The sequence below is a fragment of the Sphaeramia orbicularis genome, unplaced genomic scaffold, assembly GCF_902148855.1.
Source record: "Sphaeramia orbicularis unplaced genomic scaffold, fSphaOr1.1, whole genome shotgun sequence".
In the NCBI taxonomy this organism is placed as follows: domain Eukaryota; kingdom Metazoa; phylum Chordata; class Actinopteri; order Kurtiformes; family Apogonidae; genus Sphaeramia; species Sphaeramia orbicularis.
Genome location: NW_021941474.1, coordinates 112,001 through 137,500, shown reverse-complemented (window position 1 = coordinate 137,500; position 25,500 = coordinate 112,001). Strand labels below are relative to the sequence as shown.

The following is a 25,500-nucleotide window of genomic DNA, read 5'->3' as shown; positions in this document are numbered from 1 at the left end:
CATCCTCATCCTCATCATCTTCATATACTGATGTCCCAGTGTTGTGGGACTACCTCCCAGCACATGTACAGTTGTAATTAACTGTGATGTCATATCACTTATGCTGACGTTCTAATAGTTGTTATGTCTCTACAGGACTACAGAGTGAATATATTTCTTCGTCAGAGATGGAATGATCCTCGTTTACGACTTCCTGCTGATTTTAAGAGTGACTCTCTAACTATTGATCCCAAGATGTTCCAGTGTTTGTGGAAACCAGACCTTTTCTTTGCTAATGAGAAAAATGCAAACTTCCATGATGTTACACAGGACAACATCCTCCTGTTCATCTTCAGAAATGGAGACATCCTGATCAGCATGAGGTATGGAACAAGGTTATTATCGTTAACCAAAACTAACAAAAAAAACAGAATTGCAAAGACATTTTCGTTCACTGAAATAAAAACTAGAATTAAAAGAAAAAAAAAGATAACTGAAACTGTATTGTGTGTTTGCAAAACTAACTAAAACGGATAAAAATTATGGATAAAATTCCCTTCATTTTCGTCTTTGTCAATGTCGGAATGATACAAAATTGATTTATTTCCCTCCAGCAATTTTCTGTGCTGTCTCCATACGACACTTTTTGCTCCGTCACTTGTGTTCACTTGTGGTTTCCAGTCGTCTTCTGGTCCCCACTCTACCTGGAAACATGGAGACTAAAGCAGCAGAGTCCTGTCTGGGATTGATTTGAATAGGAGCACAGAGAAGAAGAGAAAAGAGACCACTGAACTACAACTGAACTACAACTGAACTACAACTGAACTACAACTGAACTACAACTAAACTACAACTAAGCATTTAGAAAAAAATGAAAACTAATAAAACTATCGAACCTGCTCTAAAAACGAATTAAAATGAACTGAATTAGAGAAAAAAAGTAAAAACTAAATAAAACTAAACTAGAATGAAAAATCTAAAACTATTAGAATCTTGACCAACTCCAGCTCTAAGGTGATCGGATATGGTCATCTTTCCACTGGTCCAGTCTATTTCCTGTATCAGTGTCATTTCTGTTGTAAATTCTGTTTTCTTTGGTCTGTGTTGGTGTTTGGATCCATTTCCAGCTGATCCATCTGTTCTGTTGGGTTTCAGCTGTAGTCCTACAGTTCCACACCAGTGTCGTCTGTTGCTCTTTCAGACAGTTGAAGCTCACTGTCGCTTACATCAAAAAAAAGTCCAGTTGTTTCAACATAAATTCGTCCTCCGTTCCTTTTTCAGAAAATGCTCAGTGACCTTATTGTACCAACTAAACAAGTAAACGTGTCCCTTCAGTCCAGTGTACCAGTTAGTCCAGTGGTTGTGTTTTCTTCCAGGTCAGTAAATGAACAGTTCATTTGGTTTGTGTGATTCCACAGCAGAATGTGTGACGGTATTAAACTGAACTGTGTCAGTGAAGGAGCACATCTGAAAACAGCTGTCAATCAAACGGGATTCAGCCTTTGGACCCGTCCTCCAATTGGCATGCAGAAGCTAGGCGTCCGGCCCGGCTGAGCTCCGCCCACAGCTCCATTCACCCCCAGAGACGCCGAGCGTCCGGGGGCGGGACAACACAGTGTCATTTATCCAATTATTGTCCAGTTTAGAGTCAATGAAAAAAGCAGTTCCACTCAGTCCCATTGAAGTGCATGGACGCTGAGCGTCTACGGACAAATGCACTGAGCAGAGATGGAATGAACAAACACAGACACGGGAATGGAGGAGAAGTGAACAACATCCAGTCCACTGATCTGGGATCAGACTGATTCTGAACCAACTGGTCTGAGAGATGAACGTGTTCCAACACATTTGGAGTCAATGAAATGAAAACAACTGAACAGATTTGAGCATTTAATGGGAGTCATTTTAAGAGTACTAAACTACAACTAAACTACAACTGAACTACAATTAAACTACAACTGAACTACAACTAAACTACAACTAAACTACAACTGAACTACAACTAAACTACAACTAAACTACAACTAAACTACAACTGAACTACAACTGAACTACAATTAAACTACAACTGAACTACAACTAAACTACAACTAAACTACAACTGAACTACAACTGAACTACAACTAAACTACAACTAAACTACAACTGAACTACAACTAAACTACAACTGAACTACAACTGAACTACAACTAAACTACAGCTAAACTAAAATCAATGCTCAAACTAAGCATTTAGAAAATAACAAAAACTAATAAAAACTATCAAACCTGCTCTAAAAACAAATTAAAATGAACTGAATTAGAGAAAAAAAGTCCAAACTAAATAAAACTAAACTAGAATGAAAAATCCAAAACTATTAGGACCTTGGTCTGGACACAGTCATTGAGCCCCTTTACACGACCAGAGACATCCCATAACTGAACTAATCCCATAATAACCATAATCAGATGTGATGCGTTTACAGTCACCTCAGAAATGTGATCATGGGAAAAGCTGACATGTTTACGTCCATTATTTGAGTTCTTTCAGAGTACGTACGTATGTTATGACGTCAGACGTACACTTCGTCATTTTCTAAACATGCGGTCTTATCTTGTTACCATGGCAACACCTACAGTGTCAGCGTTAGCTGTCCTAATGTGGGAGGAGCTAATAAGACTACAGAATAGGTCACATGTTGCGATTATCCTTCCTTTCATTTCATTGTTTATCTATATTGGCTGTGGAACTTCCATTTATATAGATTTTCTACACATGCACAGATGTAAAAATAAATCAATCAGATTAACCTGTATACATGTGTGAAGACATCAGAGTACTGGGGAGATAGAGTTATACAGAGATAAAGATAATAGACACTGGTTATTATTATTATGACCTCTGCTGAGTGGAACGGCAGAGGTCATGTTTTCATCAGAGTTTGTCTGTTTGTCTGTTAGCGAGATAACTAGGGCGTCCCATTTTTGGGACTTCTTTTCTGATCAAGCTCTTAATTTGACCGGTTAATCTCTTATATATTAGTAACTCCCCAAAAAAATGTCCACCCAATCTGTAAAGTTTTAGACCCCCCCCCCCCTCCATCTTTAGGGTGCCCGTCAGCCCAGTGCAGAAAACCCAGTTTTCAGTGGAAAATCCTGCATTTGTGGGTTAGTTCTGCCATATCTGCTCATGCAAATGTCATATTAGAGGTTTTGGGGGATGCTACTGTCATTTATGAAGGTCTACAATCATGTACAGGTCAAAGGTCACATGATTTTAGACCAGGTCGCAGTGATCTGTACCCTTGAAGGTGAGTGGCTGGAACAGCATTCAGTTTTGGACCAGTCACTTGGTCCCATTCATCTGCAGTTCCTCCTTCTCTCTTTCCTTCCCCAGGGGGCTTCACCTTCTTCTCTTCACTACTCTTGGGTGTTTGGCCTTCAGGATGACTGGGCAGATTTACTCTGAAAATGTGTGACCCTTCTCTGGAAAAGGAAACCTGGTACCTGCTGAAGTGCATTAAAGGGAGGGTACCAGATGGGTACTGTAGGATCAGATGTTCTCCAGTCAAAGCCCTGAGTGCACATCTGTGAAATAAGACTAGGACAGAAAGAAATCTGCAAACACCTGGGATTGGACCCATTTTTCAGTGTCAAATGACCTTGACCTGGTCTAAGATCATGTGACCTTTGACCTGTACATGATTGTAGACCTTCATAAATGACAGTTCCATCCCCCAAACCTCTAATATGACATTTGCATGAGCAGATATGGCAGAACTAACCCACAAATGCAGGATTTTCCACTGAAAAATGGGTTTTCTGCACTGGGCTGACGGACACCCTAAAGATGGAGGTGTGTGTGTGTGTGTGTGTGTGTGTGTGGGGGGGGGGGGTCTAAAACTGTACGGTTTGGGGCAAAATTTTTTTGGGAGTTACTGAAATATAAGAGATTAGCTGGTCAAATTAAGAGCTGGATTGGAAAAGAAGTCCCAAAAATGGGAAGCCCTAAAGATAACTCAGTTTTCAGGGAATGTTGATACTGGCACAAGGAACAAATGATTACATTTTGGTGGTGATGGGGGGGGGGGCACTGATCTGCCTTGGCGGAGGTCTGAGCTCTCCGAGTGCTTTTCTAGGTCCTTTATTTGACCAGGTAAAATCAATTGAGAACAGTTTCTCATTTACAATGATGACCTGGCAAGAAGAGGCCCCAACAGATGAAAACAGAGACGAAACAAACCCCAACAAAAGAAAAATGGACAAAAGAAAACAGTACAGATGAATCCAAGACCCACAACCAATAGTGAAGAGACTCTGAAGTTCAAAACAACTTCAATAACTCTAGAGCGGGGCTGTCAAACTCATGTTCTTTCAGGTTCCACATTCAGCCCAACTGGATCTGCAGTGGACCGGACCAGTAAAATAATAACAGAATAACTGATAAATAACAACTTCATATTTTTCAGTGTAAAAAAAGAACATTAAATTATGAAATTTTTACATTTTACAAACTATCCAAAACAAAAAAGATGTGAATAATCTAAAAAAAAAAACAAAACAGAAATTTCTGAAGAAAAATAAGCACAATTTTATCAATATTCTGCCTTAACTTATGATTTCTCCTTGTTCATTACAGATCAGATCTACCAAGGCACAAAACAGGCAGGATATTGTCAAAATTACACTTAGTTTTCTTTAGATATTTCAGATTGTTCATATTTGTTCCAGTTATTGACATGTTATGGTTAAAGGATATCAGAATTTAATGTTCTTTGCAATAAATCAAAGAGAAAACATTGGTGTTGCCATTATTTATAGGAATGTCTTTTTTTTCCCCATGTTAAAGAAGAACATTTTGAGTAATTATTTCTAGGTTATTATGCCATTATTTTTGAGTTTTTTGCCCTTGACTGTTAATATCTTCAGGGTAATTTTTGCACTTTGCAAATTCATCCTGCGGGCTGGATTGAAAGTTTTGGCGGGCTGGTTTTGGCCCCCGGGCCGCATGTTTGACACCTGTGGTCTAGAATATATGAGGAGAGAGCAGAAGGACAGAGTCAACAGTCCAGTAGGGAATGTTGTAGTTTCTAGATAGAGATATATAGAGATATGGATATATAGAGCTATAGATATACTGTACATAGATACAGGACACTGATCTTCATTAACTGAAGAAAGGTTAAATATGGAGGAAAATTCCTTTGGGAACTGACCCAAAGTACCACTGGGTCTGTATGGGCTCAGGTCTGTATGGGTTCAGGTCTGTATGGGCTCAGGTCTGTATGGGTTCAGGTCTGTATGGGCTCAGGTCTGTATGGGTTCAGGTCTGTATGGGTTCAGGTCTGTATGGGCTCAGGTCTGTATGGGTTCAGGTCTGTATGGGTTCAGGTCTGTATGGGCTCAGGTCTGTATGGGTTCAGGTCTGTATGGGCTCAGGTCTGTATGGGTTCAGGTCTGTATGGGTTCAGGTCTGTATGGGTTCAGGTCTGTGTAGGTTCAGGTCTGTATGGGTTCAGGTCTGTATGGGTTCAGGTCTGTGTAGGTTCAGGTCTGTATGGGCTCAGGTCTGTATGGGTTCAGGTCTGTATGGGCTCAGGTCTGTATGGGTTCAGGTCTGTGTAGGTTCAGGTCTGTGTGGGTTCAGGTCTGTATGGGTTCAGGTCTGTATGGGCTCAGGTCTGTATGGGTTCAGGTCTGTATGGGCTCAGGTCTGTATGGGCTCAGGTCTGTGTGGATTCAGGTCTGTATGGGCTCAGGTCTGTATGGGTTCAGGTCTGTGTGGGCTCAGGTCTGTATAGGTTCAGGTCTGTATGGGCTCAGGTCTGTATGGGTTCAGGTCTGTATGGGCTCAGGTCTGTATGGGTTCAGGTCTGTGTGGGCTCAGGTCTGTATAGGTTCAGGTCTGTATGGGCTCAGGTCTGTATGGGTTCAGGTCTGTATGGGTTCAGGTCTGTATGGGCTCAGGTCTGTATGGGCTCAGGTCTGTATGGGTTCAGGTCTGTATGGGTTCAGGTCTGTATGGGCTCAGGTCTGTATGGGTTCAGGTCTGTATGGGCTCAGGTCTGTATGGGCTCAGGTCTGTGTAGGTTCAGGTCTGTATGGGCTCAGGTCTGTATGGGTTCAGGTCTGTGTAGGTTCAGGTCTGTATGGGTTCAGGTCTGTGTGGGTTCAGGTCTGTATGGGTTCAGGTCTGTATGGGTTCAGGTCTGTATGGGTTCAGGTCTGTGTAGGTTCAGGTCTGTATGGGCTCAGGTCTGTATGGGTTCAGGTCTGTATGGGCTCAGGTCTGTATGGGTTCAGGTCTGTGTAGGTTCAGGTCTGTGTGGGTTCAGGTCTGTATGGGTTCAGGTCTGTATGGGCTCAGGTCTGTATGGGTTCAGGTCTGTATGGGCTCAGGTCTGTATGGGCTCAGGTCTGTGTGGATTCAGGTCTGTATGGGCTCAGGTCTGTATGGGTTCAGGTCTGTGTGGGCTCAGGTCTGTATAGGTTCAGGTCTGTATGGGCTCAGGTCTGTATGGGTTCAGGTCTGTATGGGCTCAGGTCTGTATGGGTTCAGGTCTGTGTGGGCTCAGGTCTGTATAGGTTCAGGTCTGTATGGGCTCAGGTCTGTATGGGTTCAGGTCTGTATGGGTTCAGGTCTGTATGGGCTCAGGTCTGTATGGGCTCAGGTCTGTGTGGGCTCAGGTCTGTATGGGCTCAGGTCTGTATGGGTTCAGGTCTGTATGGGTTCAGGTCTGTATGGGCTCAGGTCTGTGTAGGTTCAGGTCTGTATGGGCTCAGGTCTGTATGGGTTCAGGTCTGTGTGGGTTCAGGTCTGTATGGGTTCAGGTCTGTATGGGTTCAGGTCTGTATGGGCTCAGGTCTGTATGGGCTCAGGTCTGTATGGGTTCAGGTCTGTATGGGTTCAGGTCTGTATGGGCTCAGGTCTGTATGGGTTCAGGTCTGTATGGGCTCAGGTCTGTATGGGCTCAGGTCTGTGTGGGTTCAGGTCTGTGTGGGTTCAGGTCTGTATGGGTTCAGGTCTGTGTGGGTTCAGGTCTGTATGGGTTCAGGTCTGTGTGGGTTCAGGTCTGTATGGGTTCAGGTCTGTATGGGCTCAGGTCTGTGTGGGTTCAGGTCTGTGTGGGTTCACGTCTGTGTGGGTTCAGGTCTGTGTGGGTTCAGGTCTGTGTGGGTTCAGGCCTGTGTGGGTTCAGGTCTGTATGGGCTCAGGTCTGTGTGGGCTCAGGTCTGTGTGGGCTCAGGTCTGTATGGGTTCAGGTCTGTATGGGCTCAGGTCTGTATGGGTTCAGGTCTGTATGGGTTCAGGTCTGTATGGGCTCAGGTCTGTGTGGGTTCAGGTCTGTGTGGGTTCACGTCTGTGTGGGCTCAGGTCTGTGTGGGCTCAGGTCTGTATGGGTTCAGGTCTGTATGGGCTCAGGTCTGTGTGGGTTCAGGTCTGTATGGGTTCAGGTCTGTATGGGTTCAGGTCTGTATGGGCTCAGGTCTGTATGGGCTCAGGTCTGTATGGGTTCAGGTCTGTATGGGTTCAGGTCTGTGTGGGTTCAGGTCTGTATGGGCTCAGGTCTGTATGGGCTCAGGTCTGTATGGGCTCAGGTCTGTATGGGTTCAGGTCTGTATGGGTTCAGGTCTGTATGGGCTCAGGTCTGTATGGGCTCAGGTCTGTATGGGTTCAGGTCTGTATGGGCTCAGGTCTGTATGGGTTCAGGTCTGTATGGGCTCAGGTCTGTATGGGCTCAGGTCTGTGTAGGTTCAGGTCTGTATGGGCTCAGGTCTGTATGGGTTCAGGTCTGTATGGGCTCAGGTCTGTATGGGTTCAGGTCTGTATGGGTTCAGGTCTGTGTGGGTTCAGGTCTGTATGGGTTCAGGTCTGTATGGGTTCAGGTCTGTATGGGTTCAGGTCTGTATGGGCTCAGGTCTGTGTGGGTTCAGGTCTGTGTGGGTTCAGGTCTGTGTGGGTTCAGGTCTGTGTGGGTTCAGGTCTGTATGGGCTCAGGTCTGTATGGGTTCAGGTCTGTGTGGGTTCAGGTCTGTATGGGTTCAGGTCTGTATGGGCTCAGGTCTGTATGGGCTCAGGTCTCTATGGGTTCAGGTCTGTGTGGGTTCAGGTCTGTATGGGCTCAGGTCTGTATGGGCTCAGGTCTGTATGGGTTCAGGTCTGTATGGGCTCAGGTCTGTATGGGTTCAGGTCTGTATGGGCTCAGGTCTGTATGGGCTCAGGTCTGTATGGGTTCAGGTCTGTGTGGGTTCAGGTCTGTATGGGCTCAGGTCTGTATGGGTTCAGGTCTGTATGGGCTCAGGTCTGTGTAGGTTCAGGTCTGTATGGGCTCAGGTCTGTATGGGCTCAGGTCTGTATGGGTTCAGGTCTGTGTGGGTTCAGGTCTGTATGGGTTCAGGTCTGTATGGGCTCAGGTCTGTATGGGTTCAGGTCTGTATGGGCTCAGGTCAGTATGGGTTCAGGTCTGTATGGGTTCAGGTCTGTATGGGCTCAGGTCTGTATGGGTTCAGGTCTGTATGGGCTCAGGTCTGTATGGGCTCAGGTCTGTGTGGGTTCAGGTCTGTATGGGTTCAGGTCTGTGTGGGTTCAGGTCTGTATGGGCTCAGGTCTGTGTGGGTTCAGGTCTGTATGGGTTCAGGTCTGTATGGGTTCAGGTCTGTGTGGGTTCAGGTCTGTATGGGTTCAGGTCTGTATGGGCTCAGGTCTGTGTGGGTTCAGGTCTGTATGGGTTCAGGTCTGTATGGGTTCAGGTCTGTGTGGGTTCAGGTCTGTATGGGTTCAGGTCTGTATGGGTTCAGGTCTGTATGGGCTCAGGTCTGTATGGGTTCAGGTCTGTATGGGTTCAGGTCTGTATGGGTTCAGGTCTGTGTGGGTTCAGGTCTGTATGGGTTCAGGTCTGTATGGGCTCAGGTCTGTGTGGGTTCAGGTCTGTATGGGTTCAGGTCTGTATGGGTTCAGGTCTGTATGGGCTCAGGTCTGTGTGGGTTCAGGTCTGTATGGGTTCAGGTCTGTATGGGTTCAGGTCTGTATGGGTTCAGGTCTGTATGGGCTCAGGTCTGTGTGGGCTCAGGTCTGTGTGGGTTCAGGTCTGTATGGGTTCAGGTCTGTATGGGTTCAGGTCTGTGTGGGTTCAGGTCTGTATGGGTTCAGGTCTGTATGGGCTCAGGTTTGTGTGGGTTCAGGTCTGTATGGGTTCAGGTCTGTGTGGGTTCAGGTCTGTATGGGTTCAGGTCTGTATGGGCTCAGGTCTGTGTGGGCTCAGGTCTGTGTGGGTTCAGGTCTGTATGGGTTCAGGTCTGTATGGGTTCAGGTCTGTGTGGGTTCAGGTCTGTATGGGTTCAGGTCTGTATGGGCTCAGGTTTGTGTGGGTTCAGGTCTGTATGGGTTCAGGTCTGTATGGGCTCAGGTCTGTTCATGTGAGGATTCTGTACAGTCAGTCTGGTCTGTACATGCAAGTCTGTTCTAGCTTTGGACTGGTGTTATTAGTATTCTACACACACTGTCAGACCGGATAAGTTGAGTTTACTTAAAAAATCTCAGGTAACTTGTTGCCTTAAAAAATGTAAGTAATGAGTAATGAAAACTTGAATGTATTAAACTGAAATGCTTGATTTGAATGGAGTTACTATTTTAAGTCCAACACACTGAACGTTAATTTAACTTTAAATTTGTTGCAGTGTCAGTTGTTTTGTAAAATCATTAGATTGAATATCATCAGTTCATTTTATTCAATTCCAAGTTGATTTAAAATAAAATATTTTGTAATATAAATTGCTTTGTATAATTATTCAACTTAATATATTGTAGCATAGATGGAAGTTAAACAGGAAGTTAGCTCAGTGTAATTTAGCAGTACAGGAAGTGCTTTTAATGGGGCTAAACATTAAGATTTTCTTTAAATATAAGACCGATCTTATGTGAACAGTAAACCCACAGTTGTTCCTGTGGCTGTGACTCCTGGTGCAGCTGGACAAAAATACACAAACAAACACGAAAAGGACAATACACACTGACACACACACATTCAGTCCACATGAACACTAACAGCACAACCCACTGAACCATGCAGAAAAACAACACATTTACAACTACAGCAACAATACCCACAATGCACTGCACAGATAAAACAGGTGTGGTCAGGACTCAAACTGAGGGATTTAAATCTATTAAACTGAAACTGTTTTTGTACTTTGGACTGTGTTTACAAATTAGTAGAATGTACTGAACATTTTATTGTAATGGAATCAAACTGAAATTATTTAAGTCCATTGGAATTAAAGTATTTTAGTGAATACGAAGTCTGGGTTTACAGTGACTGTAGCTGTGAAGGAAAACTCATTGTCATGCCTGCCCTACCCCAAAAATCCAAAATAAGTGCCTGTTCAAAGGCCCTTCATCATCGTGCATCCTACGTCCTCCATAAGTAACAGCTCAAACGGGTTCTGACAGATGTAAGCGTCCGTAAACGGGTTCTGACAGACGTAAGCGTCCGTGAACGGGTTCTGACAGACGTAAGCGTCCGTAAACGGGTTCTGACAGACGTAAGCGTCCGTGAACGGGTTCTGACAGACGTAAGCGTCCGTAAACGGGTTCTGACAGACGTAAGCGTCCGTGAACGGGTTCTGACAGACGTAAGCGTCCGTGAACGGGTTCTGACAGACGTAAGCGTCCGTGAACGGGTTCTGACAGACGTAAGCGTCCGTAAACGGGTTCTGACAGACGTAAGCGTCCGTGAACGGGTTCTGACAGACGTAAGCGTCCGTGAACGGGTTCTGACAGACGTAAGCGTCCGTAAACGGGTTCTGACAGACGTAAGCGTCCGTGAACGGGTTCTGACAGACGTAAGCGTCCGTAAACGGGTTCTGACAGACGTAAGCGTCCGTGAACGGGTTCTGACAGACGTAAGCGTCCGTGAACGGGTTCTGACAGACGTAAGCGTCCGTAAACGGGTTCTGACAGACGTAAGCGTCCCGTGAACGGGTTCTGACAGACGTAAGCGTCCGTGAACGGGTTCTGACAGACGTAAGCGTCCGTGAACGGGTTCTGACAGACGTAAGCGTCCGTGAACGGGTTCTGACAGACGTAAGCGTCCGTAAACGGGTTCTGACAGACGTAAGCGTCCGTGAACGGGTTCTGACAGACGTAAGCGTCCGTGAACGGGTTCTGACAGACGTAAGCGTCCGTAAACGGGTTCTGACAGACGTAAGCGTCCGTGAACGGGTTCTGACAGACGTAAGCGTCCGTAAACGGGTTCTGACAGACGTAAGCGTCCGTGAACGGGTTCTGACAGACGTAAGCGTCCGTGAACGGGTTCTGACAGACGTAAGCGTCCGTGAACGGGTTCTGACAGACGTAAGCGTCCGTGAACGGGTTCTGACAGACGTAAGCGTCCGTGAACGGGTTCTGACAGACGTAAGCGTCCGTAAACGGGTTCTGACAGACGTAAGCGTCCGTGAACCTTCCCTCTGTGTGTGTCTGCAGGTTGTCGGTGACCCTGTCTTGTCCCTTGGATCTGACGCTCTTCCCCATGGACACTCAGCTCTGTAAGATGCAGTTGGAAAGCTGTGAGTACACACACACACACACACACACACACACAGTAGACACTTTAAACAGATCCAGGTCAAAGGTCAGATGGTGATCCCACCTTTTTTCCTCCTCTGTCTGATTTCCACAGACAGAGGAACAGAAGTGAGGCAGGTGGACTTTTACACAGCACACCTGTGTTCACCAGTCAAAGGGCCCTAACCCTCTGCAGACCAAGGTCATTATCGTTAATGAACGAAATGACCAAAACTAGATTTGTACAAACTTTACTTTAACTGAAATAAATAAAAACTAGAATTTAAAGAAAAAACCATAACTAACTGAAACTGTATTGTGTGTTTACTAAACTAACTAAAACAGATACAAATTCTGGATCAGATTCCCTTGGTTTTGGTCTTTGTCAATGTCAGATTGATGTTCAATGGATTTCTTTGTCTCTCTCAGTTTTCTGTGCTGTCTCCATACGACACTTTTTGCTCCGTCACTTGTGTTCACTGTGGTTTCCAGTCGTCTTCTGGTCCCCACTCTACCTGGAAACATGGAGACTAAAGCAGCAGAGTCCTGTCTGGGATTTACTTTAGTGATGTGTGGGTCAGGTTTTTTTTTTCAACCCAGGTCCTGCTTTTGTGGAATTATCTGACCCGCCCCACAGGTAACCCCCTGAAAAACCTGCTGATCTGTGCATCACTAGTACTAGCCTGTCATGTGGTGTGAATGATAGGACTGAAATGCACCGAGACAGATTTATTAACAAAGAAAGAAAGGGGAGCAAAGACAAACCAGGTGCAGTAGTCCGCGTCCAGTGGTACAGGACGGTAGAAGTCTGGGTTAGGGTTAGACCAGGGGTCGGCTCCAGAGCTGCATGTGCATACAGAGCCTTCCAAGTTACAAAAGTGGTTTTCATCTGAAATAGGCTTTAAGACTAAATTCAATGATGACTAAAATTATGATTTCCAAAAAGTACCTCATGAATTTGGTATAAGTACTTCATTTACTATTGCACAAATACTACTAAACACTTTTACTGTGTACTTTTAGAGTAATTATACTCCAGAATCCATTCCACACTGCACTTCTGTTGTAGTATTCAGTGGTTGTAACAGATAAAATGTAAAAAAAAAAAAAAAAAAAAAATTAACTTTTAAGAGTTTGTAAGCTCTGTTATTTTTTGCAGCTCCAGACTATTTTTTGGCAGAGGAGGGGGCAAAATGGTTCTGACTGATAAAGGCTGCAGACCCCTGGGTTAGACCAAACAGACGAACCTGGTCAGTAGTCAGAGTCAGGGGGGAAATGAAGAAGTCTGAGTTATTGTGTGTGATGAGGTCCAATGGTCCAGGCCCAGAAAAGAACCTTCTGTACCCCCTAATGAAAAGGCTGCATGAGCAGCAGGTGGGTGTGATGGGAGTCTGACTGGGACGCTCCACCAGAGCGGACCAGCACAGAACCATCAGATCAGATGAAATAGAACAGGCTGTATGTTACTAAATATTTCAACCTGCTATAAGGAATTTATCCATCGTGCTGTACATATGTTTGTGTCTCTGCTCACTATTATGAGACCACAAGGCATGGACCCAAATGCACGAGACTGACACAGAAACTTAGTTTGAGTATTTATTACTCAAATAAAAAGGTACAAAAGAATCTTCACACAAACAGTTAACACAAAAATCTTCTCAGTCAAGGAATTAAGAAACTAACAAGAGGTTCTTCACAAGTGTGGAAACAAAAAATTAACAAAGACATCTTCTCAAACAAAGTATGTGAAAATATTAACAAAAGTCTTCACAAAGGTGGTATATAAAAAATCTAACACAAAAATCTTCTCATTTGAGGAATCAAAGTACAACACAAATTTTTCACAAGATGTGGAATCAAAAAACTTACAAAATGTCTCGAGCAGCACAGGGAAGGCCGAGGGAGTTCTGTCCTTGACAAACGCAAAAGATGCACTGACGACAGACACAAGGAGAGGAGAGAATATAAAGGATGGACAGGAAATGAGCCCCAGGTGAAGACGATCAGGGAAAAAGGAGGACGCAGAGCAGACAGTGCACACAGACGAACAAAGCCCCTCACCAAAACAAAACAGGAAATGAACACAAACTACAAACAGAAATACTAGCACTGCTGAGGGCGGTGCGTTCCACTCAGTCAATGACCGGCCCCAAACTGACCCCCAAATAAAGTGTCCAGGGTAACCCACTGACCCACGCATCAGTAACTTCTTTGAATGTGATGGTGAGGAAGATAAAATACATGAAAAAAACTAAAGCTAAGACTAAAACTAAACTACAGTAAAACTATGCATTTAAAAAAAATGAAAACTAATCAAAACTCGCAAACCTGCTCTAAAAACTAATTCAAATGAACTGAATTACAGAAGAAAAAGTCTAAACTAAATAGAACTAAACTATCATTAAAAAGTCCAAACTATTAGAACCTTTCTCCAGAGTCGGCCAGTCTTTCACCGTTCCACTGATGCTCTCATGGATACAGCCCTCCAACAGCTGGTGGATGTGGGCGTGTCCACAGTTCCACATCTGTCTGGTGGATGTGGGCGTGTCCATCTGTCTGGTGGATGTGGGCGTGTCCATCTGTCTGGTGGATGTGGGCGTGTCCATCTGTGTGGTGGATGTGGGCGTGTCCATCTGTGTGGTGGATGTGGGCGTGTCCATCTGTGTGGTGGATGTGGGTGTGTCCATCTGTCTGGTGGATGTGGGCGTGTCCATCTGTCTGGTGGATGTGGGTGTGTCCATCTGTCTGGTGGATGTGGGTGTGTCCATCTGTCTGGTGGATGTGGGCGTGTCCATCTGTGTGGTGGATGTGGGCGTGTCCATCTGTGTGGTGGATGTGGGTGTGTCCATCTGTCTGGTGGATGTGGGCGTGTCCATCTGTCTGGTGGATGTGGGTGTGTCCATCTGTCTGGTGGATGTGGGCGTGTCCATCTGTCTGGTGGATGTGGGTGTGTCCATCTGTCTGGTGGATGTGGGCGTGTCCATCTGTCTGGTGGATGTGGGTGTGTCCATCTGTGTGGTGGATGCGGGCGTGTCCATCTGTCTGGTGGATGTGGGCGTGTCCATCTGTCTGGTGGATGTGGGCGTGTCCATCTGTCTGGTGGATGTGGGCGTGTCCATCTGTCTGGTGGATGTGGGCGTGTCCATCTGTGTGGTGGATGTGGGCGTGTCCATCTGTCTGGTGGATGTGGGCGTGTCCATCTGTGTGGTGGATGTGGGTGTGTCCATCTGTGTGGTGGATGTGGGTGTGTCCATCTGTCTGGTGGATGTGGGCGTGTCCATCTGTCTGGTGGATGTGGGTGTGTCCATCTGTCTGGTGGATGTGGGCGTGTCCATCTGTCTGGTGGATGTGGGCGTGTCCATCTGTGTGGTGGATGCGGGCGTGTCCATCTGTGTGGTGGATGTGGGCGTGTCCATCTGTCTGGTGGATGTGGGCGTGTTGACAGTGAACATATGAATGTGAACGCTGCAGCAGTGACAGGTCAGTGTGTTGTTGTGGTTTGTAGTCGGATACACCACCAGTGACCTGGTGTTCATGTGGCAGTCTGACCCTGTTCAGATGGACGAGATCGCACTGCCCCAGTTCGACATCAAACAAGAAGACATCAAATATGGAAACTGCACCAAATACTACCAAGGAACAGGTACACACACACACACACACACACACACACACACACAGAAACACATGTACAAAACACACAAACACAAAAAACACACACAGACACACAAACACACACAGACAGACACACACAGAAACATGAACTGGTTCTGTGTAAGCGGATCCAAATAAAGCTTCTTCAGAACCAGTACAGAACTGAGGTCCGTGACCCGGGGCACAGATCCAGTTCTGAGAACAGTTTTGGTTCACAGAACTCACAACCAAGCCGGACTGGAAGCTCCACTTTGACCATGAAAAGATGACAAACTGCATTTGACACCAGTTATTTGCATGGACTGATAGGATTAGTGGTTCAGAAGTTCTTAAACACAGACCAGTAGATGCTTTTGGACTGTGGTGGTCTGGGTCTGTAAGGGCTGAATACAGTTATTGTGTCACTGTCATATTTTCATTGATTATAGAACTGTACAACATGTTTAAAGTTAAAGGGAAAAAAATTCTATAATGTGATATAAGGAATGAATCGTGCGCTGTCCATTGTGCTGAATGCGAGATCCTTCCACGGAACTGGTTCCAAATAAGCAGATCTGAGAAAGTTTATTCAGAACCAGCATAGAACTGGTCTGTTTCAGTTAAACGTAGCTGATGAAAAGCCTGGAGCGTGGCGGTCTGTACTGCGGCGTGGTGTACCGGCTCACAGCCGCTTATGCTGCGTTTCCACTACATGGAACCAGCTCGACTCAGCTCAGGTACCAGGTCCTATTCCAGACCCTGTCCATTCCAGATACTCCCCATCATGTGGATTCACCTACTGACAGATTTACTGGAAAAGGGCGGGGCACACACACCACTCTGACCAATCAGAGCTCTGCAGTGTTTACACAGTGTCACCTTTAGGATCTGGTCCCCAGTCCTGGAACCTCAGAGGAGGAGGTACCAAAAAACTAGGACCAGGTACCAGAGTCCAAAAAACTAGTACCAGGTACCAGATTCCAGGTCCTTTTTTGTAATGGAAACACAAAAAGGCCAAGTCGAGTCCAGTGGATACCACGTAGTGGAAACGTGGCCTTAGTGCAGCGGTCTGTAAACCCGACCGGAGCCCGGCTTCCTTCAGGGTACAGTGCAGGGGTGTGGGAGTTGGGGTTAGCATTAATGAAGTAGATCATTAGTAGTTTACATTACATTACTAGATCCCAGGTCCGTGGAGGTGTGGCTTGGTCTCCCGATTCACCACGGTGTAGAGCCGCTCCCAGCCCCACAGGAGGCGGGGCTTGGAGGGCTTGATGCGGATGAAGCGGGGCTTGGAGGTCGGAGCACGGCTTGGTTCTGAGTTCTGTAAACCAAACTAGTTCCAGGATCCTTAAAGGGAGCTGGTTCCGAGATCCTTAAACGGAACCGGTTCCTCAAACCGAAAATGGAACTGGTTCCGTTTACAGAACCAACGTCACACTCCCATCAATGAAGACACAAAACCAGCCTCTGTAATCAGTTTCAGGTTTGGTCCGTCACATTCCACTAAATAAATATTTCCATCTACTCCAAATACGTCCGTATTTCTCATTCATCCAGTCAAAGGCTCTAAATGTGTTGGATCAGTTCTTTGGTCCGTTGGACAGACTCCACCCTGTTAGGGTTAACCCTAACCCTGGGTGTGTCCTGTTGGTAGGTCAGCTTCAGTCTGGTTTGGGCTCATCAGTCCAGTGTGTGTGTGTTTATTCTCGTCCACACCTTCAGTCCATCAGGTCCTCACTGAGCACTGAACCAACATTTCCTCCTTTCTGTTCTTGTAGGGTACTACACCTGTGTTGAGGTGATTTTCACACTGCGTCGACAAGTGGGTTTTTACATGATGGGCGTTTACGCTCCCACTCTGCTGATCGTCGTCCTGTCCTGGTTGTCTTTCTGGATAAACCCTGATGCCTCGGCTGCCAGGGTTCCGCTGGGTGAGTACCGTTAACGCAGAATTAATCCATTTGGAATAAACACTATTAAGGTTGGACATTTTGTACAAGTCCAGAAACATACTCAACCATAAGGCGCTCCATATGACTGTTCACTTCTACTTCCTTCTGTGTCCTACTGTGTGTTAGTGTGGGGCTGGACATATAAAACTACTGGAAATACTAGAGTCCTCCCACAAAAAACAGCCATATGGATTATTAATAAGGACAGTTTCTATGAACATACTAATGAACTATTTATGAAATCCCATATCATGGAATTTAATGATTTGGTTTACTATAAAATAATGCAAAAAAATGTATAAAGCCAAATTGAAGTGAGATTCTTCTCAACACATGAGTCTAATTAGGATTTACCAGATGTTTGTAAATTTGTTGAACAAAAAGCTAAAAAACAGACTAAAAGCAGATGTATATGTGTTGTTGGAGTTCAACTTTGGAATGAGGCCAGCATGGATTTAAGAATGTGGAGCCCATGTTGGATATGTAAAAAAAGTGGTACGTAGGGATATTTTTGAAGGATACAATTGTTAAGATCTAATAAGTAATTGGTAAATAATTTATTTTTGACTCTACATTAAATTACCATTAATTTGGTGGGTTAAGTTTTCTATTTTTCAGGTTTATTTTCACCTTTTTATGTTTTTGCTTGTTTGTTTGCTTGTATGCGTTGTTGGATTTTTTTCTTTTTCCTCTATTGGATGCTGGGGAGCTGAATGTGTTCTGTAGGACAGGCTTTAACAGAAGCCTTCTGCTTCTGCCTGGGCCTGTTCAGTCCTTAACCTGTTGGTAATGTTTGGAATGTTTGTGGTGTTGTTGTTGACACTGGGTGTATTATTATGTGATGACTGAATAAAGAATTTCAAAAAAACAAAAAAAAGGTTCAAAAATCATGGGAAGGAATGCTTCTAGGACTCAAAAAAAAAACAATGTGTTTGAAATGTTCTTTGGAAAAGGGATTCAGAAACTAACTCCAAGGCACTCGAAGCATTCAAATGCCTTTATTCTCACACATGGTCACATGGTCATGTGCAGACCTTCAAAAAACACTTCAGCGCATTTTGGCTTCAAGCCTTCATCAGAAAGTCAAACCAAAAAAAAAGGTTCGGTAGTTACCATGGAAACACCGTCATCTTCTCCAACACTGATTCCCCAGTCAAACCCATGGAGTTGGATCAATGCCAGCGGATGGAAATGAACAAAAATGAATTTAAAAAAACAACAACAAAATAATATATCTTGTGGGAAAAAAAATAAGCAAAAAAGGTACTAAAATAAAGTTTTTTAAAAAAGGATAAAATAAGCAACAAAATGAACAAAAACGATGAAAGTGATGAATAAAATGAACAGAAATGAATAAGAAATCAGCAAAACAATACGAAACATGAACAAAATAAGTCACAAACTGAACAAAATTTAAGAAAAAAACTGAAAGACGGGCAGCAAAATGAACAAAAACAAGTAAAATAATGAAATAAATAAACAAAATGAACAAAAACGGGTAACAAAATGTACGTAATAAATAATGATGGAAAAAATAAGTAAAAAATGGACAAAATGAATAAAAAAATGTAAACATTGATTGTCCAGTCAAACCCATGCAGTTGGATCAGTTCCAGTGGATGGACACACTGGGTTTGTGTTCAGTTCAGGACAGACTGGACTGAAACTGACACTGTTTATTCTGCACTGGTACTTTAATGAACATGTACCTGATCAGCGAATATAAGAAAATACAAGATTTATACTGAGCACAGAGGATAAAATAAAAGATAAATGAAAGGTTAAATATAGAGACAAATGAATTTGGAACTGCCACTAAAGTCTCCCTGGGTCAGTCTGGGTTCTGATGGTTCTGATGGTTCTGACGTCAGTGCACCTCCTACAGCACTAGTTCCAACCTTTTCTGTCGACCCCACACATTCAAAACAGACTTTTTTTCTTTAATTCATTTGTTTTGGATCCTGTCATAGTTTTCTATCCTGTTTCAAACCCAGGTTAATTTTAGAGGACATTTAGTCTGTATCATGTGTTTAATGTCCCCTTTTGGTGTCTGGGTCTCAGTTTCTCTTATGCTGCGTTTCCACTACGTGGAACGGGTTCGACTCCACTCTGGTACCAGGTCCTATTCCAGACCCTTTCCACTCTGGTACCAGGTCCTATTCCAGACCCTTTCCACTCTGGTACCAGGTCCTATTCCAGGCCCTTTCCACTCTGGTACCAGGTCCTATTCCAGACCCTTTCCACTCTGGTACCAGGTCCTATTCCAGGCCCTTTCCACTCTGGTACCAGGTCCTATTCCAGACCCTTTCCACTCTGGTACCAGGTCCTATTCCAGACCCTTTCCACTCTGGTACAGGTCCTATTCCAGACCCTTTCCACTCTGGTACCAGGTCCTATTCCAGGCCCTTTCCACTCTGGTACCAGGTCCTATTCCAGACCCTTTCCACTCTGGTACCAGGTCCTATTCCAGACCCTTTCCACTCTGGTACAGGTCCTATTCCAGACCCTTTCCACTCTGGTACCAGGTCCTATTCCAGGCCCTTTCCACTCTGGTACCAGGTCCTATTCCAGACCCTTTCCACTCTGGTACCAGGTCCTATTCCAGACCCTTTCCACTCTGGTACCAGGTCCTATTCCAGACCCTTTCCACTCTGGTACCAGGTCCTATTCCAGGCCCTTTCCACTCTGGTACCAGGTCCTATTCCAGACCCTTTCCACTCTGGTACCAGGTCCTATTCCAGACCCTTTCCACTCTGGTACAGGTCCTATTCCAGACCCTTTCCACTCTGGTACCAGGTCCTATTCCAGGCCCTTTCCACTCTGGTACCAGGTCCTATTCCAGGCCCTTTCCACTCTGGTACCAGGTCCTATTCCAGACCCTTTCCACTCTGGTACCAGGTCCTATTCCAGGCCCTTTCCACTCTGGTACCAGGTCCTATTCCAGACCCTTTCCACTCTGGTACCAGGTCCTATTCCAGGCCCTTTCCACTCTGGTACCAGGTCCTATTCCAGGCCCTTTCCACTCTGGTACCAGGTCCTATTCCAGGCCCTTTCCACTCTGGTACCAGGTCCTATTCCAGACCCTTTCCACTCTGGTACAGGTCCTATTCCAGACCCTTTCCACTCTGGTACCAGGTCCTATTCCAGGCCCTTTCCACTCTGGTACCAGGTCCTATTCCAGCCCCTTTCCACTCTGGTACCAGGTCCTATTCCAGACCCTTTCCACTCTGGTACAGGTCCTATTCCAGACCCTTTCCACTCTGGTACAGGTCCTATTCCAGACCCTTTCCACTCTGGTACCAGGTCCTATTCCAGGCCCTTTCCACTCTGGTACCAGGTCCTATTCCAGACCCTTTCCACTCTGGTACCAGGTCCTATTCCAGACCCTTTCCACTCTGGTACAGGTCCTATTCCAGACCCTTTCCACTCTGGTACCAGGTCCTATTCCAGACCGGTTCCACTCTGGTACCAGGTCCTATTCCAGACCCTTTCCACCCTGGTACCAGGTCCTATTCCAGACCCTTTCCACTCTGGTACCAGGTCCTATTCCAGACCGGTTCCACTCTGGTACCAGGTCCTATTCCAGACCGGTTCCACTCTGGTACCAGGTCCTATTCCAGACCCTTTCCACTCTGGTACCAGGTCCTATTCCAGACCAGGTCCACTCTGGTACCAGGTCCTATTCCAGACCCTTTCCACTCTGGTACCAGGTCCTATTCCAGGCCCTTTCCACTCTGGTACCAGGTCCTATTCCAGACCCTTTCCACTCTGGTACCAGGTCCTATTCCAGACCCTTTCCACTCTGGTACAGGTCCTATTCCAGACCCTTTCCACTCTGGTACCAGGTCCTATTCCAGACCCTTTCCACTCTGGTACCAGGTCCTATTCCAGACCGGTTCCACTCTGGTACCAGGTCCTATTCCAGACCCTTTCCACCCTGGTACCAGGTGCTATTCCAGACCCTTTCCACTCTGGTACCAGGTCCTATTCCAGACCGGTTCCACTCTGGTACCAGGTCCTATTCCAGACCGGTTCCACTCTGGTACCAGGTCCTATTCCAGACCCTTTCCACTCTGGTACCAGGTCCTATTCCAGACCAGGTCCACTCTGGTACCAGGTCCTATTCCAGACCCTTTCCACTCTGGTACCAGGTCCTATTCCAGGCCCTTTCCACTCTGGTACCAGGTCCTATTCCAGACCCTTTCCACTCTGGTACCAGGTCCTATTCCAGACCCTTTCCACTCTGGTACAGGTCCTATTCCAGACCCTTTCCACTCTGGTACCAGGTCCTATTCCAGACCCTTTCCACTCTGGTACCAGGTCCTATTCCAGACCGGTTCCACTCTGGTACCAGGTCCTATTCCAGACCCTTTCCACCCTGGTACCAGGTCCTATTCCAGACCCTTTCCACTCTGGTACCAGGTCCTATTCCAGACCGGTTCCACTCTGGTACCAGGTCCTATTCCAGACCGGTTCCACTCTGGTACCAGGTCCTATTCCAGACCCTTTCCACTCTGGTACCAGGTCCTATTCCAGACCGGTTCCACTCTGGTACCAGGTCCTATTCCAGACCCTTTCCACCCTGGTACCAGGTCCTATTCCAGACCCTTTCCACTCTGGTACCAGGTCCTATTCCAGACCAGGTCCACTCTGGTACCAGGTCCTATTCCAGACCCTTTCCATTCCAGACCCTCCCTCTTTCCAGTCCCTGGTCGTCATAGCGATGCGGTGCGTTCCTTCTGTGTGCTCTGCTCACAGTTGCTGATAAACTCACTGGTTGCCTGTTGTCTGGTCAAACTCCTGCTGAATGTTTGCGTCTGAACCTCCTGGACAAACCATGGTGTAGTTTTACAGACTGTCATCATGTGGATTCACCTACTGACAGATTTACTGGAAAAGGGCGGGGCACACACACCACTCTGACCAATCAGAGGTCTGCAGTGTTTACACAGTGTCACCTTTAGGATCTGGTCCCCAGTCCTGGAACCTCAGAGGAGGAGGTACCAAAAAACTAGTACCAGGTACCAGAGTCCAAAAAACTAGTATCAGGTACCAGGTCCTTTTTCGTAATGGAAATGCAAAAGGCCGAGTGGAGTGGAGTTGAGTTGAGCTGATACCACATAGTGGAAATGTGGCATTAGATGTGTCAGCGTGGACAGGCAGGTGTAGAGGTCTGTCCATTCTGTGTTGGGTCCAGTTTTCTGACTGTGACTGAGTCTGAACAGGTTGAAGCGTAGGAACGCAGGATCGGGTCAATCCAGATCTGACCTCTCAGATATTATATCCTGCATTTTTATAGGAAAAGTCTGTGGTGTTTTCATTAAAATGAAATATATATGGAATCGTTAAAATATATTTTTTATTAGTCATTTTTCTTTTTCTTTTCAATTAGTCGAAATTCCAGGTGACCCCCTCGGGGACCCGACCCCAGGGTTGAACCACACTGGCCTATAGTCCACTACTGTGATCTCACTTCAGTTCCGTTCTGTTCTTTACATAAACAGAATGTGACTGACTTCAGATGGAGGCCTTGGAATGCACTGATAACATGGTGTCCTTTGTGTTGTAGGTATTTTATCGGTTCTGTCTCTGTCCAGTGAGAGTATGTCGTTGGCCTCAGAGTTACCCAAGGTTTCCTACGTAAAGGCCATCGATATCTGGCTCATCGCCTGTCTGCTCTTTGGGTTTTCATCTCTGGTGGAATACGCAGTGGTGCAGGTCAGTTCTCATGTTCACTTCAACTTTACACATCAGCCGAACTTTGTCTGATCTGGGTTGTACGCAGTGGACTGTAGTTTATATATGAATATTTTTTTATATATTTTAATATATGGCATGATGGATATATATGTATATAATTTAATATAGTTGTAACAAAGTAATAAAGGGATAATAGTAATAGTAGTCATAAGAATCATATACAAGCAATAAAAGTATAATAATAATAATAATAATAATAATAATAATAATAATAATAATAATAATAAAAGGATATTTGACATAATGTCCAGATCCAGTGGCTCTACAAATGAACCAAACATGAACTAACAGACAGAATATTGGAACAGTTCCACTGAATGTTCTTCAGACAGTTCAGGTTGTTCATATTTTATTGTTACATAACAGTTTGTAAATGTAAATATTTTCATAGTTTTGTGTTTTTTTTCACATTAAATCAAGCAGAAAATCTGTAGTTGTCAGTTATTTAAAATGATGTTATTATTTGATCCCGTTGGTGTGTTTGTGGAACTGGAACTAAACCCACTTTGACACTGATGGTTCAGACCTTCAGTGGAACTGGTTTCATCCCACGGACTGGACCGGACCCTCTGGTGGGCCAGGTTTGGCCCACGGCCCTCATGTTTGACAGCCCTGCTTTAGGTTGGGTTTGTGTGTGGAGTGGACCTGATGGTGGAGCACAGTGACCCCCCTGACCCCACAGTGACCCCCTCTGACCTCACAGTGACCCCACAGTGACCCCCTCTGACCCCACAGTGACCCCACAGTGACCCCACAGTGACCCCTCCTGACCCCCCATGTGTGTGCAGGTCATACTGAACAGTCCCAAACTGATCGAGGAGGAAAAAGCCAAGATGGTGACCAGAGAGAAAGCACTGAAGGAGCAGGAAGGAAAGAAGGCCTCCAATAAAAGCAACAACAACACAGTGAACGGAACTGGAGGAACACCTATACATGTCAACACTCTGCAGGTACCATGGACAGCACCTGCACACACACACACACACACACACACACACACACACGTCCGTCCAGTCCCAGTGGGCTGGACCTGGAGGTGGGGGCGTGTCCTGAACATGACTACACTGGAAACACACAAGTTTACACCAAACATCTGAGGAACTCCAAAAAATAAAGGTTTGAAAGTTTCTTTTATTAAATACACATTAAATTAATGAACAGTTTTTTAATCGGAGTACCCCCAACTTTCACTTCAGCATTTCTGATGAAAATGAGTCCACACCCTGTTTTTTTTACACCCTGTTTTTTTTACACACCCTGTTTTTATTTACACACCCTGTTTTTATTTAGTCAACCTGTTTGTATTTCCATGCCCTGTCTGTATTTCCATGCCCTGTTTGTATTTCCATGCCCTGTTTGTATTTCCATGCCCTGTCTGTATTTCCATGCCCTGTTTGTATTTCCATGCCCTGTTTGTATTTCCATGCCCTGTCTGTATTTCCATGCCCTGTTTGTATTTCCATGCCCTGTCTGTATTTCCATGCCCTGTCTGTATTTCCATGCCCTGTTTGTATTTCCATGCCCTGTTTGTATTTCCATGCCCTGTTTGTATTTCCATGCCCTGTCTGTATTTCCATGCCCTGTCTGTATTTCCATGCCCTGTCTGTATTTCCATGCCCTGTTTGTATTTCCATGCCCTGTCTGTATTTCCATGCCCTGTCTGTATTTCCATGCCCTGTCTGTATTTCCATTCCCTGTTTGTATTTCCATGCCCTGTCTGTATTTCCATGCCCTGTTTGTATTTCCATGCCCTGTTCCTCCTTTTCTGCTGCTGTAAAACCTGGACTTCGGACTCCGGAGCTGGACTGAACTCATGTCAAAGCTGTCTGTTCTTAAATCTGTGCGTTTGCTCGTTTTTTTGCAGGTGGTTGAAACTCGCTGTAAAAAAGTCTGCACGTCCAAATCCGACCTGCGCTCCAACGACTTCAGCATCGTGGGATCTTTACCGCGGGACTTTGAGCTGTCGAACTTCGACTGTTACGGTAAACCGGTGGAGGTGACGGGGGCCCTGAAGTCCCAGAGCAAAGCCAACAAGAAGCCCCCGCCCCCCAAACCCGTCATCCCCGCCGCCGCCAAACGCATCGACCTCTACGCACGCGCTCTGTTCCCCTTCTCCTTCCTGTTCTTTAACGTGGTCTACTGGTCGGTCTACCTGTGACGCCGAGGCCTAGGGGAGTCAAACTCACAACCCCCGGGCTGGGTTTACGTGGACCGGAGTATCCTGGATGGTTTTAAGGGTTTGGAAGTATCCTGTTTCTGGGTTTGCAAACGTACACCTCATGTTCCCCCACCTTCACAGATCAGGTGATGCACTAATCCTGCTTTAGAATAAAAAAAAAATAGGAGATAGAAGGACATGAACGTGCACATAAACCAACAGAAGCATCGACCCCAAACACAACTGGGTCTGATGGTAAAACCTTCTATTAAACAACTGTCAAAGGAAGGACTCTAGGAAGAACCACTGGGCTTTTTTAAAAAGGGAAAACCTATGGTGGCCCAGAGGGCAACAGCCCCAAAAATTATCCACTATAAGAAAAAAAGAGAAAAGCCCAAAAAATTATCCACTATAAGAAAAAAAAGAGAAAAGCCCAAAAAATTATCCACTATAAGAAAAAAAGAGACAAGCCCA

General features: G+C 45.5%; 1 protein-coding gene across 1 annotated transcript in view; it reads left to right on the top strand.

Annotated features, from left to right (window-relative positions):
- The window catches only part of LOC115415929 (glycine receptor subunit beta-like), a 34,932-nt gene extending 9,686 nt beyond the window's left edge, over window positions 1–25,246 (top strand). The window contains exons 4-10 of the mRNA XM_030129612.1: window positions 136–362; window positions 11,440–11,522; window positions 15,029–15,166; window positions 16,935–17,087; window positions 22,678–22,826; window positions 23,657–23,818; window positions 24,733–25,246. Of these exons, the coding sequence (XP_029985472.1) occupies window positions 136–362; window positions 11,440–11,522; window positions 15,029–15,166; window positions 16,935–17,087; window positions 22,678–22,826; window positions 23,657–23,818; window positions 24,733–25,026 (1,206 nt within the window). The 3' untranslated portion in view covers window positions 25,027–25,246. The remainder of the gene's footprint in view (window positions 1–135; window positions 363–11,439; window positions 11,523–15,028; window positions 15,167–16,934; window positions 17,088–22,677; window positions 22,827–23,656; window positions 23,819–24,732) is intronic.
- Window positions 25,247–25,500: the final 254 nt, after the last annotated feature.